Consider the following 13,863-nt stretch of genomic DNA (forward strand, 5'->3'; position numbering starts at 1 on the left):
GAACTTGCTCAGATAATTGCTGAAGGATTAGCTTATTTCACTGGTGTTAAGTATTTGCCAATCACTAATATCAGTAGAGCAAACAGTATGTTGCAGAAGTTATACTTTCAAGAGACCAGAAGGAGCTGGCAAGCAGTGATTAAGGGATTGCTTTTGTTTTGCATCCTTTACCCCCAGATGTAGTTAAGTGACTTACAAATTCTTTCCACGAAAGATCAGCTGGGTGCATTAAACTGGGGAAGGGATGGGAAAATTGGGGTTTTGGTTTTGTGGGGGTTTTCTAGCTCAGTAATGTCGCTACAGGTTTTGTGTATATATGCAGATATACACACTTGCATGGATTTGGATAGCTGGATAATAAGTGATGGGATTTTACTGCGTTCAGAAACCTAGATTGTCCATAAGTTCCTGAAATTGTGCCTGTAAGTGTGGAGGGGAAAAAGAAAAAGTACAAGTGAAGATGACTGTGTTAAGGTTAGGCTGGAATATGAGACCCCAGTGGCTTCACACTCAAATATGCATAGAAACAAATGAGGGCAGCAGCAAGGAGCTCTCCTTCATGCAGTTCAGGGTTCTTGCTTTCTTCCCGTGTCTACTTTCTGATTGCAGTTTAGACCATAGTTTTAATAGTCAGAATCTCCAAACACTATATTTACATAGCACTAACAGGCACACTAAAGATTGCAGCCGATGTCTTAAGCCAAATCTTTCTTCTGTTACACTGAACTTCAGGAAGGCTGCAGCAAGAAGAGGTCTGTAACTTTGCTAACCAATTTTGATAAGTATCTTAATCTTTTATTTCTAATCAGAAGGTCAAATTGTGATAGCCTTACTTTTTCCCAAGGTAACTACTTGTGTCAGAAAATGTGACCACAGTTTGGCCTGCAATTTGAATGTGCTATGTATCAGATAACTGTTATCACTTGGTTGCAAAGGAGAATATATACATTTCATGTAACTTCTTCCACTCTTGAAAGACAAATAAAAGTGAGCACCTGACACTTTTTCCCCAGGCATTGCAGTAAGTGACTGGCAGTTTTTTAATGTCCTTCTGCAAATTTTTCATGATGGACTTTGGGGGCTGAACAAAAGGGAAAGTAAAAATATGTGAGAACTTGATCAGAATTGAAGTCTTATTTATAAAATTCAATCAAATATATTTTTGCTTGAACTGAGAAAAAAGTAATGAGGCAGGTATTGTAAATGCAAAACTGCACAGCGTGCATCTGACTTCTAAATTTGCACTCCTGCTATGTACGTTTAGGAGCTCAAGTTCTTACATATCTCTTCTCGTCTTCCCCCAATTCACGTTTCTAAAAGCAAATCTGAGTTTGATTCTATAAAACGTCAGTGCCTAAAGGTGTTCAGAAAAAAGGTGAGTAAGTATCTGTGTACATGTTTTGAGGTGGTTTCTTAAAATTGTACCAGAAAAACTAAAAACCAATGCTCAGACAATCTCGTTGCTGCATGAGAACAGTTGACATTTTCCACAGATATCGATAGGACAAACTGTTGGATGAGAACATTTTTACATTCAGTTAAGCTTTGTGAATAATTTTTGATGTTGCTATAGGTATGTACAAAAAGAAGAATACTGTAAATAAAAAGAACTTTACCAGAACACCTAGATTTTTCTCAGCTTCATGGAGAAATCTCAGCTTTGTGCCAGATTCTCTACAGACTGACAGTTGCTAGCCTGAGATTCACAGTGGGAACAAACTTGTTTGCTGCTTGGCCAGATCTTCACCAGCTTTATTTAGGTATCAGTGTCTTGTGAATTACAGTCTTGCTTGCAGAACCAAAGCAAGTATAGAGTTTGTCTGGACATAATGCAAAACACCAGGATTTCTGCTGCTGTTGTGCTATTTCCCTTCTGAAAACCAGTCCTAACGAATTTTGGTAAGTATGTCCACTCTTCATATCTGTGTACAGTGACGGTAGTCCTCTCAGAGGTTACGTGTATCAAAAAGTGAATAGTTCTGCATGGAGTTTGGCATGCTTGTTGTCAGACAAGTGGTACACTTGGTTGCTCCCCACCACCTCCAGTCCACATTTGGAGTAGTCTCTCCCACACAGAAAGTCAAATGACACATAATTTGGCTGTTGTTCCAATCATAGATTTGCATTGTAATAGTGAAAAGCTAAGTGACCTGCTCACAAGCATCTTGTGCCAGTATATCCTTAAGGCAAACATCTCTTACTTTTTTTAAATTTATTTTTACAGACTTCAGCCATTGCAGTAGATGCTGCAGCACCATGAAACTGCTGAAGCAGTGGCACAGCAGGCAGAAAAATAAATTGAGGTGCATGAGATTAGATTCTTGAAGAGCAGAAAACGGGTTTAACAGGACTGTCTTTGGTAATCCTAAAATGTAAGTGCGTGATAGGTGTAAACATGCAAAATTTCAGTGGTGGTTAAAATCATCAGAAGTTTACTGGAGGCTTAGTTCTACAAAAAGAGACGGTTGCTGGGGGCATCCAGGGATGCAGTTTGCTCTGCTGAGCTGGTGCTGGAGGCAGGGGAGCCCCTGCCAAGGCTCAGCCTTGCCATGTCCCCTGGAGGCACTGGACAGTGTCCCCTCGGGTTGCCAGAGACACTAGGGGAGTTGACATGCAAAAAGCCAAATCCTCAACCAGGAGGGACCTTGACCAGCTGGAGGACCAGGCCACCAGACATCCTGTGCTGCATGACAAGAAGCAGCACCACCAATGTCTGCACCTGGAGCCCAGTGACCCCAGCCATGGGAATGGACAGGGTGAGCAGCAGCCCTGCCCAAATGGGCATCACCCTGGGGGGGTGCTGGGCACAGGTGCTGTGCAGTCACTGCAAATAAGAAAAAAAAAAGCCAACCCAACCAACCTTCAAAAACTGAGCTGCATTTGGAGTGGGGCCAGCAGCTTATCTCCTCGACTCGGTGCTGGAGAGCTCATGGCTGGATCCCACGCCTTTATTTTGGGCCCCTAGTTTGGGAGAGACACGGGAAAACTGGAGCCAGGGAGTGTGTGGTGGGCTGGAGTAGTGGGCTGGGGGCATATGTCCTGCGGGGGGGGGGAAGATGGGCAGGTTTGGCTGGCAAAGAGGAGGCAGAGGGGCCCCAGCTGCTGCTGCTTGAAGGGGACTAACGGAGGAGACAGAGCTGAGCTTCCTGGCTGCAGCGGACGCAGAAGGGAGTGGGGTGGGCTGGGCTGCAGCTCCGCCTCTGTTGCCAGGGCTGCCATAGCAGCGTTGGGGTGCTGCCAGCTACCGCACCAGTGCTGCCAGGCCTTGGCTGGGGCCGGTTCACTTCTGCCACCCTCACGGGGCGAGGGGGGCCAAGCTGCTGTGTCTCTAAAAGTGAACAGCAATTCAGGTCCTGCAGCAGCACCTCACCTCTATGAAAAGGGTGCAAGGAGAGCTGTGTCCGGGCTTTGGGCACTACTGAGCTAATCCTGCTCCCTCAAACGGGGCAGGGATGCTGCTGTAGGCAGCGTGTCCTGGGTGGAGGAGCAAAGACAGGTAAAAAGCTTTCTCTGTGGTACAGGTTGGCCAGCAGTTGGATTCACATAATTAGAGGACGTCTGCAGTGCTTTGCGCTTTGGGACTGCTGCTTAAAGGACACTTGTTCCTGCAGAAGGATGGCTGCAAAGAAAAAGGAGGTAGTACTGCAGGTCAGTAGGAGTCAGGCTTTTAAAATCTTAAAAAATGGTTTCTACTGCTGCTTATCCAACCGTGTTCCTGTGTGATGGGGAAAATTACCTCAACCAGACTTTGCACCTTTGGCAACTGAGGGGAAAGGTGGGTCTAGATCTGCAAAAATGTGATTATTCACATCTGCAGATGAAAGCTGAACCTCACGTTGGACATGATGTGATGTCCTAGAAAAGTTCTGGTTATATTAGAGAAAAGCCAAGTCCTAGCAGCCTCAGGGCATCTAAATTAGCAAGGCACTTTGAAGGGTGCCGGCATTACTTTCTGAGTCTATCAGTTGAACTCACGGCTGAACTCATTATCACAAATTATTATCATAAATATTTTGAACTCATTAACATTCTGTGAAACACTCCGAGGGTGGTCCTAGCACTAGTGATAACTGGAATAATTAAATTTCTTAATTATGCAGGTGTTCTCTGAAAAAATTAGGCTTGGGGTCATGTGCCAAACAGGAGAACAGATGGAGGTGTTTGAACAACTCCCTAGCCTGTGTTAAAACATCATTACATATCAGACTTCTATTTAAGTGAAAGCAAAGTAGCTCTGTTTTTTCTATAGCAGGAGTGCTGTGATAGGGAGCTCAGGGTCCCTCATCCCCACTGCCTGCTGCTTTTCTGGTACCTGCACACCTGCAGGGCTGTATGGTAACCCAAGGCACAGGAGGAACATCTGGAGCCCTTCCCTGCTCTCGGATCTTGCTGCATGGCCCCATGAGGAGTTGTGTTTCCATAAAAGCAGGAGAGTGATAGGAAAAACCTGAGGTTGTCCAGGTATTTCACAGACCTTTGCTCTTGCGCCATACATGACACAGCCTGGTAAGTTCAGCTAGGGTTCTGGTCAGTCAGCCAGAGGTGCTGATAGGATGCAGGGGGCTGTGTCCCCAGTCCATTCCCCAGAACAACTCTTAGTCTCTTTGCAAACTGAGTCTGGGGTCCCCAAGCAGCCAGGCTGTTCAAGTAGTTGCTGCCACTAAACAGGGCAGGGCTTGCTATTGGCTGGATGCTGCTAGCCTTTCCATCTGCATTTCCTTGGTTCTTGTGAGACAACGTGAGTCTCTAATCCAACAAGCTTTTCTATGGAGTTAGCTGGCTTGCTGATGGGTCTCTCAGAGCTGGCGTCAGCTAGTAGAAAGAGCATGTGGGAAGCGGGGAAGGAATGAGAGTTTGGATGTGAGGATATCTTGACTTCAGCTGATTTTTCTCAGAGGTCTTCCACCCATGTTGTAGCACAGCTTGGCCCACCCAGCTGGTCAGAGGTGAGAGGATCGCAGTCAAAAGTGTTTCCTGAGTGCTCAGGTAATACCTCTTCGGGCAGATGTGTCCATCTTAAGTGCAAGCATGAAGTGATTTGTCAGTACGTTTGCAGCAACCAGGTAGTACCTGATGACTTACTGTTGCTTTTACTGTGTTTTTAAATTTTCACACAGATTATCATCAATAGCCAGGAGCTTTGGGAAGAAATGCTGTGTCTCAAAGGACTCATTGGTAAGGGTTTAGTCAACATACTAGAGTGCTTTTGTTCTGTGTTAAAAGGACACCAGTACTGTTAGGAATCAATTTTTACTGATATGGATGTTCAGTCAGTCCCTCTGTTCCTCTTGCCCTGAATGGAAGAAATATGCTAACAGAGGTGAGACTAGCTGGAGGTTGTAGTCTTCTTCGTTTATGTGAGACAATTATCATGCAGTCAAAGCAGTGCTGTTGCAGGAGCTTCTGGAGTCTCCAGTCCAGCCACCCGCTTGGAGCAGGACTGTCCTCAATGCAAGGAACAGCCCTGGTTCCCAAGGGTGGAGGTTAGTTGGCTGTTAGGTAAGCCTCATGTGCTCTACTTCTGTGCAGCAGTTTTCCCTAGAAAATCTGGTACGTCCAAGGTCACGGCCACGTCAATCTTTCTTCTAAAGACTCCTCCATAACGTTGTTATTAGCTTGTTATTTTATAATGTGATTTCATCCTCTGATCTAGCATTTGAAATCTTGAAAGAGTATAATATTTTCTACTTCAGAATTGAATCCATAGCCCTTCTAGTGCTCAGCAGGAGTCCTGCCACACTCCAGAGAGGACCATGGGAGCAACAGCCACAAGTTGCAGCTTGGGAAGTTCTGGTTGGACATGAAGCAAATCTCCTTCCCCAGGGTGGTGCAGCAGAGGTCACCAGAGGAGGAGACCTCAATCCTCAGAGATTTCAAGATTCTTATTGCACTAGCACCCTTTTGCAGTCCCTTTCCAAATGATTATGCTGCAAAATGGAAAAGCGCACAAACCAACCTATCGGTCTATGTCTAAACTGACCCATTTTGACCTAATTCTTACTAGTTTTCTTGCTTGCAGTTGTTGATGCGTTTCAAGCCTGGTGTGGTCCATGCAAAACAGTAGTGGATCTTTTCCGAAAAATAAGGAATGAAGTTGGCAGTGATCTCCTGCATTTTGCTGTGGTAAGATCTAATTTGGCACTGCTTAAAATATCCAGTCCCCCAAAATTAGCAGGTAACTAAAGGCTGAAGTCATTTATCTTTCCAATATTCAGCCAAAATGATAGCAGTCTAGGAGTTCCAGCTTGTGTGAGTGAGCCTGCCAAATACAGACACTTGGTTACATTAGTAAGAACTCATTAATAATTTTCAGGCTTCAAGTGTTCTGTACTTTTCAGATTTCTGCTTAAGCAAGTAATACTAGACAGAATCATTAACATACATGTGCCTCTGATGTACAGGGAGAGTCTGAAGGAGCTGGGTTTGTTCACCCTGGAGAAGACTAAGGGACAGATGCCTAGTGGGGGATTAGTAGAGAAGGCAGAGATAGACATTTCTCAGTGGTACACAGCAAAAGAACAGCAGGTAATAGGATAAAGCTGCAGCAGGGAAAAATCTAAGTAGATAGAAGAAAAAAGTATTCATAGTAGGAGTGGTTGGACACTGGGACAAGTTTCCAGAGAGACTGTGGAGCACTGGTTCTTGGAGATGCTCAAAACTAACGCAGCCTTGAGCAACCTCCTATAATGTTGAGACTAGCCCTGCTTTGGGCAGGGGCTTGGACTAGAACCCTTCAGAAGTCCCTCCCTCCCTCAGTTATGCTATGATTCTGTGTTTAAATGCCTTTCCTGGCTGAAGACCAGCTCTTGATTGCTGACAGAGCCATGGGCAGCGAGGTTTCTTGTGGAGGCCACTGCTCAGCACTCCCTGCAGCCTGCTGCCGCCTCTGCTGCTGCTGCCACCACAGCTCCTCCTGTTGCTTCTCTCACTCCTTGTAGACAAGGGGCCCTGATTTAAGTTTTACAGGCTTTTTCTCTGGGACTCAGTCAGGCAAGCTGCTGTGAGATAGATATCCCTGCCTCACAAGAGCTGCTGTTCCAACTCCTGCGGGCCAGATCTGCCAGACATCTGCCTGTTTCTCAGGTTGCTGATACTGAGCTGGGAGCCGGTTGTGACCCTGGCTCTGACCAGTGTCATTTTGTCCCATAAGACTGGGACACAGAGGTGTTTTGCTGTACACTGGGGATGAGTGCCAGCCAGCTGAGGCTGTCTGAGTCCAGGCAGTTGCATGTGTATTCCTCCAAAGCAGAAATGCTTTTCTAGAAACACCTGTTTTATTTTACGTTCCTTTTAGGCTGAAGTTGATTCCATTGATGCTCTGGAAAAATACAGAGGAAAATGCGAGCCTCTCTTTCTGTTTTATGCAGTGAGTGAAAACATTGTTACCATAGTTGCATAGCAATAAATATCACTTGCCAGTGGGAACAGCTGTCCTTTTTGAGAGATATTCTTTTTCTTTCATGTGTGACAGCACAATTTTATTTGCTCTGTCTCAGCCAGTATCTACTGATGATCAAGTGCTGCATGGATAAGAATGTATAGCCAGAGTTTAAATTTAAATATCTTCTGTTTTGCCACCAAGAAACAGAACAATGTGATTTTGTTAATTAAAAATAAAGTTGAGAGATTAAGGTGTGAATGAAGTAAAACAGTTTAAATTGCACAGGTGGGTGAAAAGCAGACATTGCACAAAGTTACAGGGACTCCTTTAGCTAGAGATTGTTGAGCTTTTTTTTTTTTTTTCTTTTACCTGGGGCGAGGCCCGTGTAGCCTGTGATGCATGGCTGTATTTCATGGCCCTTTCCCCCTCCATGACAGGGCATCTTAGTCATTAAAATCCCTATAATTCACTCCCAGGGATCCCTGTGACTTACTGAAGGAGGTATGTGTCTGCAGGGTCTTGTGGCTGGCTGAGTCCACGTGAGCAGTGTTCACACCATGTTAGTATGTGGACACGTGTGTTGCTCTGCGGGGTCTTCAGGTTCAGCTCCTGTTACTGCAGGACCTCACTCCTCTCACGAGCTGCTTTGGTTCATCCTAAGACTGATCAGGAACAACAAAGAAGGTTGTTCCAAAGTTTCCCTCTTGTTCTGGAGCAGAATAGCTCTGTCGGGGAGGAGGGCCTGGTATATAATACCATACATGATGGGCTGCTGTGGCGATTTCCAGGGCCCAGAGGGCACCACTTGGGTGCTTACTGACTGATTTGCTTTTCACACCTTTCAGGGAGGAGAGTTAATAGCTGTTATAAGAGGAGTGAATGCACCATTGCTGCAGAAGACCATCCTGGAACAGATGGCAGTGGCAAGGAAGGTTTTAGAACACGGAGGAGAGCGTGTGGTGGTAATCAGTCACTGAATCCTTAAATACCTGTAGATGTGCATGCCAGAGGAAAGGTTCAGCTCCCCAGTGCCAGCATAGATCTAAAGCAGAGTTACTTCCTCGCAAAAATCCTGTCCTTTTGTCTGGACTGACTCTGAAATCTGGTTAGTGTGCTGCTTGAGTGTCCACAAGCCTGCGGAGTGTACCTGGATGGAGGAAGCTGGAAAGGGTGATTGTTTTTTTCAAAACCTCTGTCCTATTGACAAGAGGAAAAGTAGTACATATCATCCAGCTCTGCAGGATGAAAGAGAAACTCTACTGTAATTTCTCTTGACCTGTTCACCTACCCTAAGCATTTATTTTACTCCTTAAAGCTACCTTCCTAATCAGCTTCTAATTCCAGGATCTCTAGCAGGTCTCTGTCATGGTATTTCTCAGGCTGTGGTGGGGGATGGTTCATTGCAGTCTTAGTCATTTTGGTTTCTTGGTGTGACTGATTCTGTGGATTTCTGTCTGGAGCCTCTTCCAGAGCTCTGCCCATCTTTCTCACTAATCTGCAGCTCCAGGGACCTGCTGTGCCTGTACTCTGGATATCACTGTGTGATCAATAAATCTGCCTTTCAGCAGCTCTATAGTAACAGTGGTCGTGCAGTCTGTAATGCCTGCTGTAAAGCCCTGGGCTATTGCATGGCAAATGTTCTCCTCCCTCCAGGAGTGAGCTCTGGTGTCAGAGCCTAGAGCCAGCCCAGCAAACTCCAGCACCCTGCTGCTGGCAGGGTGCTGTTGGGAACAGCATTACCAAAAAAGTGCTGCCCTTTGTTCTGAACTTGCTATGTGATAGGATCAATTAATTCCTCCCTAGTTCTCATATACCAAAGTGATTCTTATTCCCTAGTCACCTTCCCCACATCACTGATGACTTCTTTAGACTGCTATTAAATCTTCCGTCAGCCTGGAGACCTTTGTCGCCTTAAGTGTCACAACCCTGTTTTGGTTCCAGATTCCTAGCCTGGGCACTGCTGGTACAGGGTGTATCCTTAGAGCAGCTGGGCAGTCCTCGGAGCTGAAACCAGAGACAGCCCCAGGCCTAGTCCTCCCCAGCCCAGCTGGTCTGCTGAGCCACTGCCATAGGCAGTCTTTTTGTGTGTGGTCTCCTGAATGGGACTCCTGAACTAATGGTATTTCTGAGGAACAAAAATTACTCTCCTGTCTGTAACCTGCTACTCCTAAGGCATCTTCAAAGCACAGACGATGGTGTGTCGGTAACTGCAAGCTCCCTCCACTGAGCAGCTCTCTCTGGTGATGTTGGCTGGCCTGTTTCTGTGAATACTTTTTCTCCAGCTTTTGTTAGTCAACTGATTCAGAGCTCAGAAGGTGACCCTGGATGGGTAGAGCCTCTGCTCTCAGTTCTGTGCTGAGCCTGGCCCTGAGAACAGCAGGAGGACTGGTTCCTGCTCAGCTGGAGGTTGAAAGTGGGGACCTGCCTGGCCAGATGCTCACCTAGAGGGTAAGAGGACACTCAGGATGTTCCTTGCTTATCCATGTGCTCTTGCTGCTAGGTACAAGACAGAGCCTTCTCCAAAGAGGAGGGAGACATGGCTGCTTTTCAGGAAGAACAAAGGGAAGGCCAAATAGGTAAGGCAGCAACAGCTGTAGGATGCTCTTTGTGCCCTTAGTATGTGCCTTTGCTGGAGCTGCAACCCTAAAACCTTCAGCTGCTGCTGCTACTTGGACACCAGAGGGGCCATTCCTCCAAACGGACACAACGTGGGCTCTCCCCCAGTCTCTGACAGATCAGTACACAGGATAGTGTCACGTTGAAGCACTATATGTAGGCACAAAGAAGAGACCAGGGTAGCTTGGGTGTCTGACATCATTAAATATTTTTCCTCCCAATGTGTGTTTGTTTTTACGTTTGTCAGTACTGACCCCTCCCCTTGCCTCCTGGCTTGGCGAGGGCTCTTGGAAATCCCACTTGGCTGTAGCTAAAAGGCACCGTGGGTCTGGAAGGGGTGCAATGCGTGTTGATCTGTCTTTCATTTCTCTACCTACTACTAATTTTTCCCCTTTTCCTTCCTGCGGAGGCTAACGCACCCGTCGGTCCCGGGCCCGGTTTCCCAGCTGTCGTCGTGGAGCAGACGCGGGATTTCTCAATAAATAAAAGGATTTCGTGCGGCAGCGCCCCCGGCTCTGCCCCTCTGTCCCGCTCCGGCAGCGCGGGCGCCGCGGCCCCTTTAAGGCCGGCACGGGGGCGGGTGGCCTTGCCGGGCTGCGCCTGCGCAGGGCGGGGGCGTCTCCGGACGCGGGTTCGAGTCCCGGCGGTGCCGGCCTGCTGTGGTCGCCGCCGCGGCGCCCTGCAGCCCGGCGATGGAGGCGGCGCCGGAGCAGGGCGCCTGCCCCGCGGGAGCGGAGGCCGAGCCGTGCCCGGAGCTCCCCGCACACCGGCTGAGCGCGGCGGAGCTCGACCGCGAGCTGGACTCCCGCAGCGAGCTGGTGCGTCGCGAACCTCTGCGCGGGCGCGGCTCCTTCCCCGCCGCCGGCGGGGCGCTGCTCCCTCCCTCCGGGTGAAGCGGCCCAAGGGCGCCGGGGAGGCGGACGCGGCCGGGCCGCGGAGCCCTGCGGTCTCTGCGCAGGCCCCCGCCGCTCCCCTCAGCGCCCTGAGCCGGCGGCGCGGGGACCGGCGGCCGCCGGCCCCCTCAGGCGGCCGTGAGGGAGGGAGGGTCCGTGGGGCGGGCGGGGAGGGGCGAGGGCGGCGAGACCCCGCCGCTGGCTGCTCGCCTCGGTCCCGCCAGCGCCCTGCCCTGCGCTGAAAACAGACCCCGCGGGTCGCCTTGGCCGTGTTTAATTCCTCCCCAAGAACTCACCCGTACGCAGTTCTTGCTGGTGGGCAAAACGCAGGTAACAGTCAGGCTTGGACTATCAGATGGCTAGAGGGGCAGGTAATCAAGAGCTTAAAATAATCCTCCGTCCTGGAAGATGCTGTGTCGGGCCTTAGTCGTGTAGTCAGCCCGTTTTAAGTCAATGGGAACGGACACTGAGGAGGTGTGGGGACAGAGCAGCAGTAGACAAGTTACGCAGACAAGTAGGACACGAGTGCTGGGGCTCGCTTTCCTGCGACAGCAAAGCTTGATTTTCAGTGATGCAAGTCTCAGATAAAAGTATCTGTATTTTTAAGAAAGCTACCTTTTTTCTCATTAGTAAGTAGCCAGAAAATCTTGTGTATTGATGTCTATCTGTATTACAAAGGGAGTGTAACATTAGTAGTAGTGATCTTTGGAAATTAAAAAAAAAGGCATTTGAAATTTCAGGACTGGGCAGAAGTCTGAGAACTATTACATAATTTTCATAATAAATACCTCTTGTTCTATCACAGGTAGCGCATTTTGTATAAGAGACTCTGTAGGATATACGGTGCCTTTCTGGGCAGAGGTAGGTTAGGAGGAGTGCATGCATAGGTGCTTTTTTTTCCTTAGTTAAAAAAAAATCTGGAAGGTGGAGTAGGCAACCTGACTCAGTCTATGGTTTCTGATGCACAGATTGATGACAAAGAATTCGACATTCCTCAAGTTGATACCCCTCCAACACTGGAGAGCATCTTAAATGAGGTGAGTGGTCCATCGGATATGCAACCAGCTCTACTACAGGGATCATCTAAGATGAAGCATCACGTACTCCTTTGGCTCTTCTCATATTGTTTTTTCCTGGGAAATAAAATTGTATAACTTCATAATTTCCTGATACTGATAGCTCATAAAGTGCATGTTCAGTTGAGTAATTGCTGTACAGTGTGAAATAAGGAATTTTGGTTTTACAATCAAAATAGCCACAGCTGAAACATAAAAGGTTTCCATCAAATTTAAGCATGTTCACCTGTGGATTTGGACAGTCATCTGAAGTCTATACAGTTCATTTAAAGGTCAGGGTTATCACACAACTTTTTTTTTTTTTTTTTTAAGCTAAAAATAAATACAGAGATTTCTGGGTAGTTCTTAAGTTGTGGGAAGAGAGGAGAACTGTATTCTTCACAACTCCATTTATATTGTGTTTCATATATTTAGCCCTCTGGCAGGAGTAATGAACTGTCTCAGCATCTAATGATTCCTGTAGTACCTTGTAGGTGAGAATTGACTTTGTCTCACTTATATCCAATTCAGTGCATTTTTTACAATAGCCACATGAGTGCATGATTCTTAGAAAGGAAAAGAAGGGCATGGAAGTAAAGACAAACTTCAAGAAAACAAGCTTATTAACAAACTGAGGAAATTAGAATCATGGAATCATAGAATAGAATCATAGCATCATTTAGGTTGGAAAAGACCTTTAAGATCATCAGGTCCAACCATTAACCTAGCACTGCCAAGTCCACCACTAAACCATGTCTCTAAGCACCACGTCTACCTGTCTTTTAAGTACCTCCAGGAATGGGGACTCAACCACTTCCTTGGGCAGCCTGTTCCAATGCCTGACTACCCTTTCAGTGAAGAAATGTTTCCTAATATCCAACCTAAACCTCCCCTGGTGCAGCTTGAGGCCATTTCTTCTTGTCCTATTGCTTGTTACTGGGGAGAGGAGACCAACCCCCACCTCGCTACAACCTCCTTTCAGGTAGTTGTAGAGAGCAATAAGGTCTCCCCTCAGCCTCCTCTTCTCCAGACTAAACAACCCCAGCTCCCTCAGCCGCTCCTCACAAGACTTGTGCTCCAGACCCTTCACCAGCCTCATTGCCCTTCTTTGGACACGCTCCAGCACCTCCATGTCTTTCTTATAGTGAGGGGCCAAAACCGAACACAGTATTCGAGGTGTGGCCTCACCAGTGCCGAGTACAGGGGGACGATCACTTCCCCAGTACTGCTGGCCACACTATTCCTGATGGAAGCCGGGATGTCATTGGCCCTCTTGGCCACCTGGGCACAGTGCTGGCTCATGTTCAGGTGGCTGTCAGCCAACACCCCCAGGTCCTTTTCTGCCAGGCAGCTCTCCAGCCACTCCTCCCCCAGCCTGTAGCATTGCATGGGGTTGTTGTGACCCAAGTGCAGAACCCAGCACTTAGCCTTATTGAATCTCATACAGTTGGCCCCAGCCCATCGATCCAGCCTGTCCAGGTCCCTCTGTAGGGCCTTCCTACCCTCCAGCAGATCAACGCTTCCACCCAACTTGGTGTCATCTGCAAACTTACTGAGGGTGCACTCAATCCCTTAATCCAGATCATTGATAAAGATATTAAACAGAACTGGCCCCAGTACTGAGCCCTGGGGAACACCACTTGTGACTGGCCACCAACTGAATTTAACTCCATTCACCACAACTCTTTGGGCCCGGCCATTCCAGATGTTTTTTTATCCAGCAAAGGGTATGCCCATCCAAGCCGTGAGCAGCCAGGTTCTCCAGGAGAATGCTGTGGGAAATGGTGTCCAAGGCCTTACTAAAGTCCAGGTAGACAACATCCACAGCCTTCCCCTCACCCACCAAGTGGGTCACCTTGTCACAGAAGGAGATCAGGTTAGTCAGGCAGGACCTACCTTTCATAAACCTATGCTGACT

General features: G+C 47.7%; 2 protein-coding genes across 4 annotated transcripts in view; both read left to right on the top strand.

Moving 5' to 3' along the window:
* Positions 1-1,746: 1,746 nt before the first annotated feature.
* On the top strand, positions 1,747-10,488 carry NME9 (NME/NM23 family member 9). Of its 2 annotated transcripts, XM_087738678.1 has the most exons (8): positions 1,747-2,372; positions 3,522-3,648; positions 5,118-5,175; positions 6,020-6,123; positions 7,295-7,366; positions 8,227-8,343; positions 9,882-9,957; positions 10,407-10,488. In XM_087738678.1, coding segments are annotated over exons 1-8 (561 nt in total). In that variant the 5' UTR covers positions 1,747-2,370; the 3' UTR covers positions 10,412-10,488. The 2 variants fall into 2 exon arrangements, with proteins under 2 accessions (XP_087594804.1, XP_087594803.1); XM_087738677.1 differs by lacking the exon at positions 10,407-10,488 and having other exon boundaries at positions 9,882-10,383.
* A 159-nt stretch (positions 10,489-10,647) lies between these two features.
* VPS8 (VPS8 subunit of CORVET complex) overlaps positions 10,648-13,863 on the top strand; it is an 89,866-nt gene continuing 86,650 nt past the window's right edge. For both annotated transcript variants that reach the window (XM_087740038.1, XM_087740039.1), the window contains exons 1-2: positions 10,648-10,815; positions 11,859-11,927. In XM_087740038.1, coding sequence (XP_087596164.1) covers positions 10,690-10,815; positions 11,859-11,927 — 195 coding nt within the window. In that variant the 5' untranslated portion in view covers positions 10,648-10,689. The remainder of the gene's footprint in view (positions 10,816-11,858; positions 11,928-13,863) is intronic.

This window comes from Nipponia nippon, unplaced genomic scaffold (assembly GCF_047370975.1).
Source record: "Nipponia nippon isolate SJK-2023a ecotype South Korea unplaced genomic scaffold, ASM4737097v1 scaffold_7, whole genome shotgun sequence".
NCBI classification, from domain to species: domain Eukaryota; kingdom Metazoa; phylum Chordata; class Aves; order Pelecaniformes; family Threskiornithidae; genus Nipponia; species Nipponia nippon.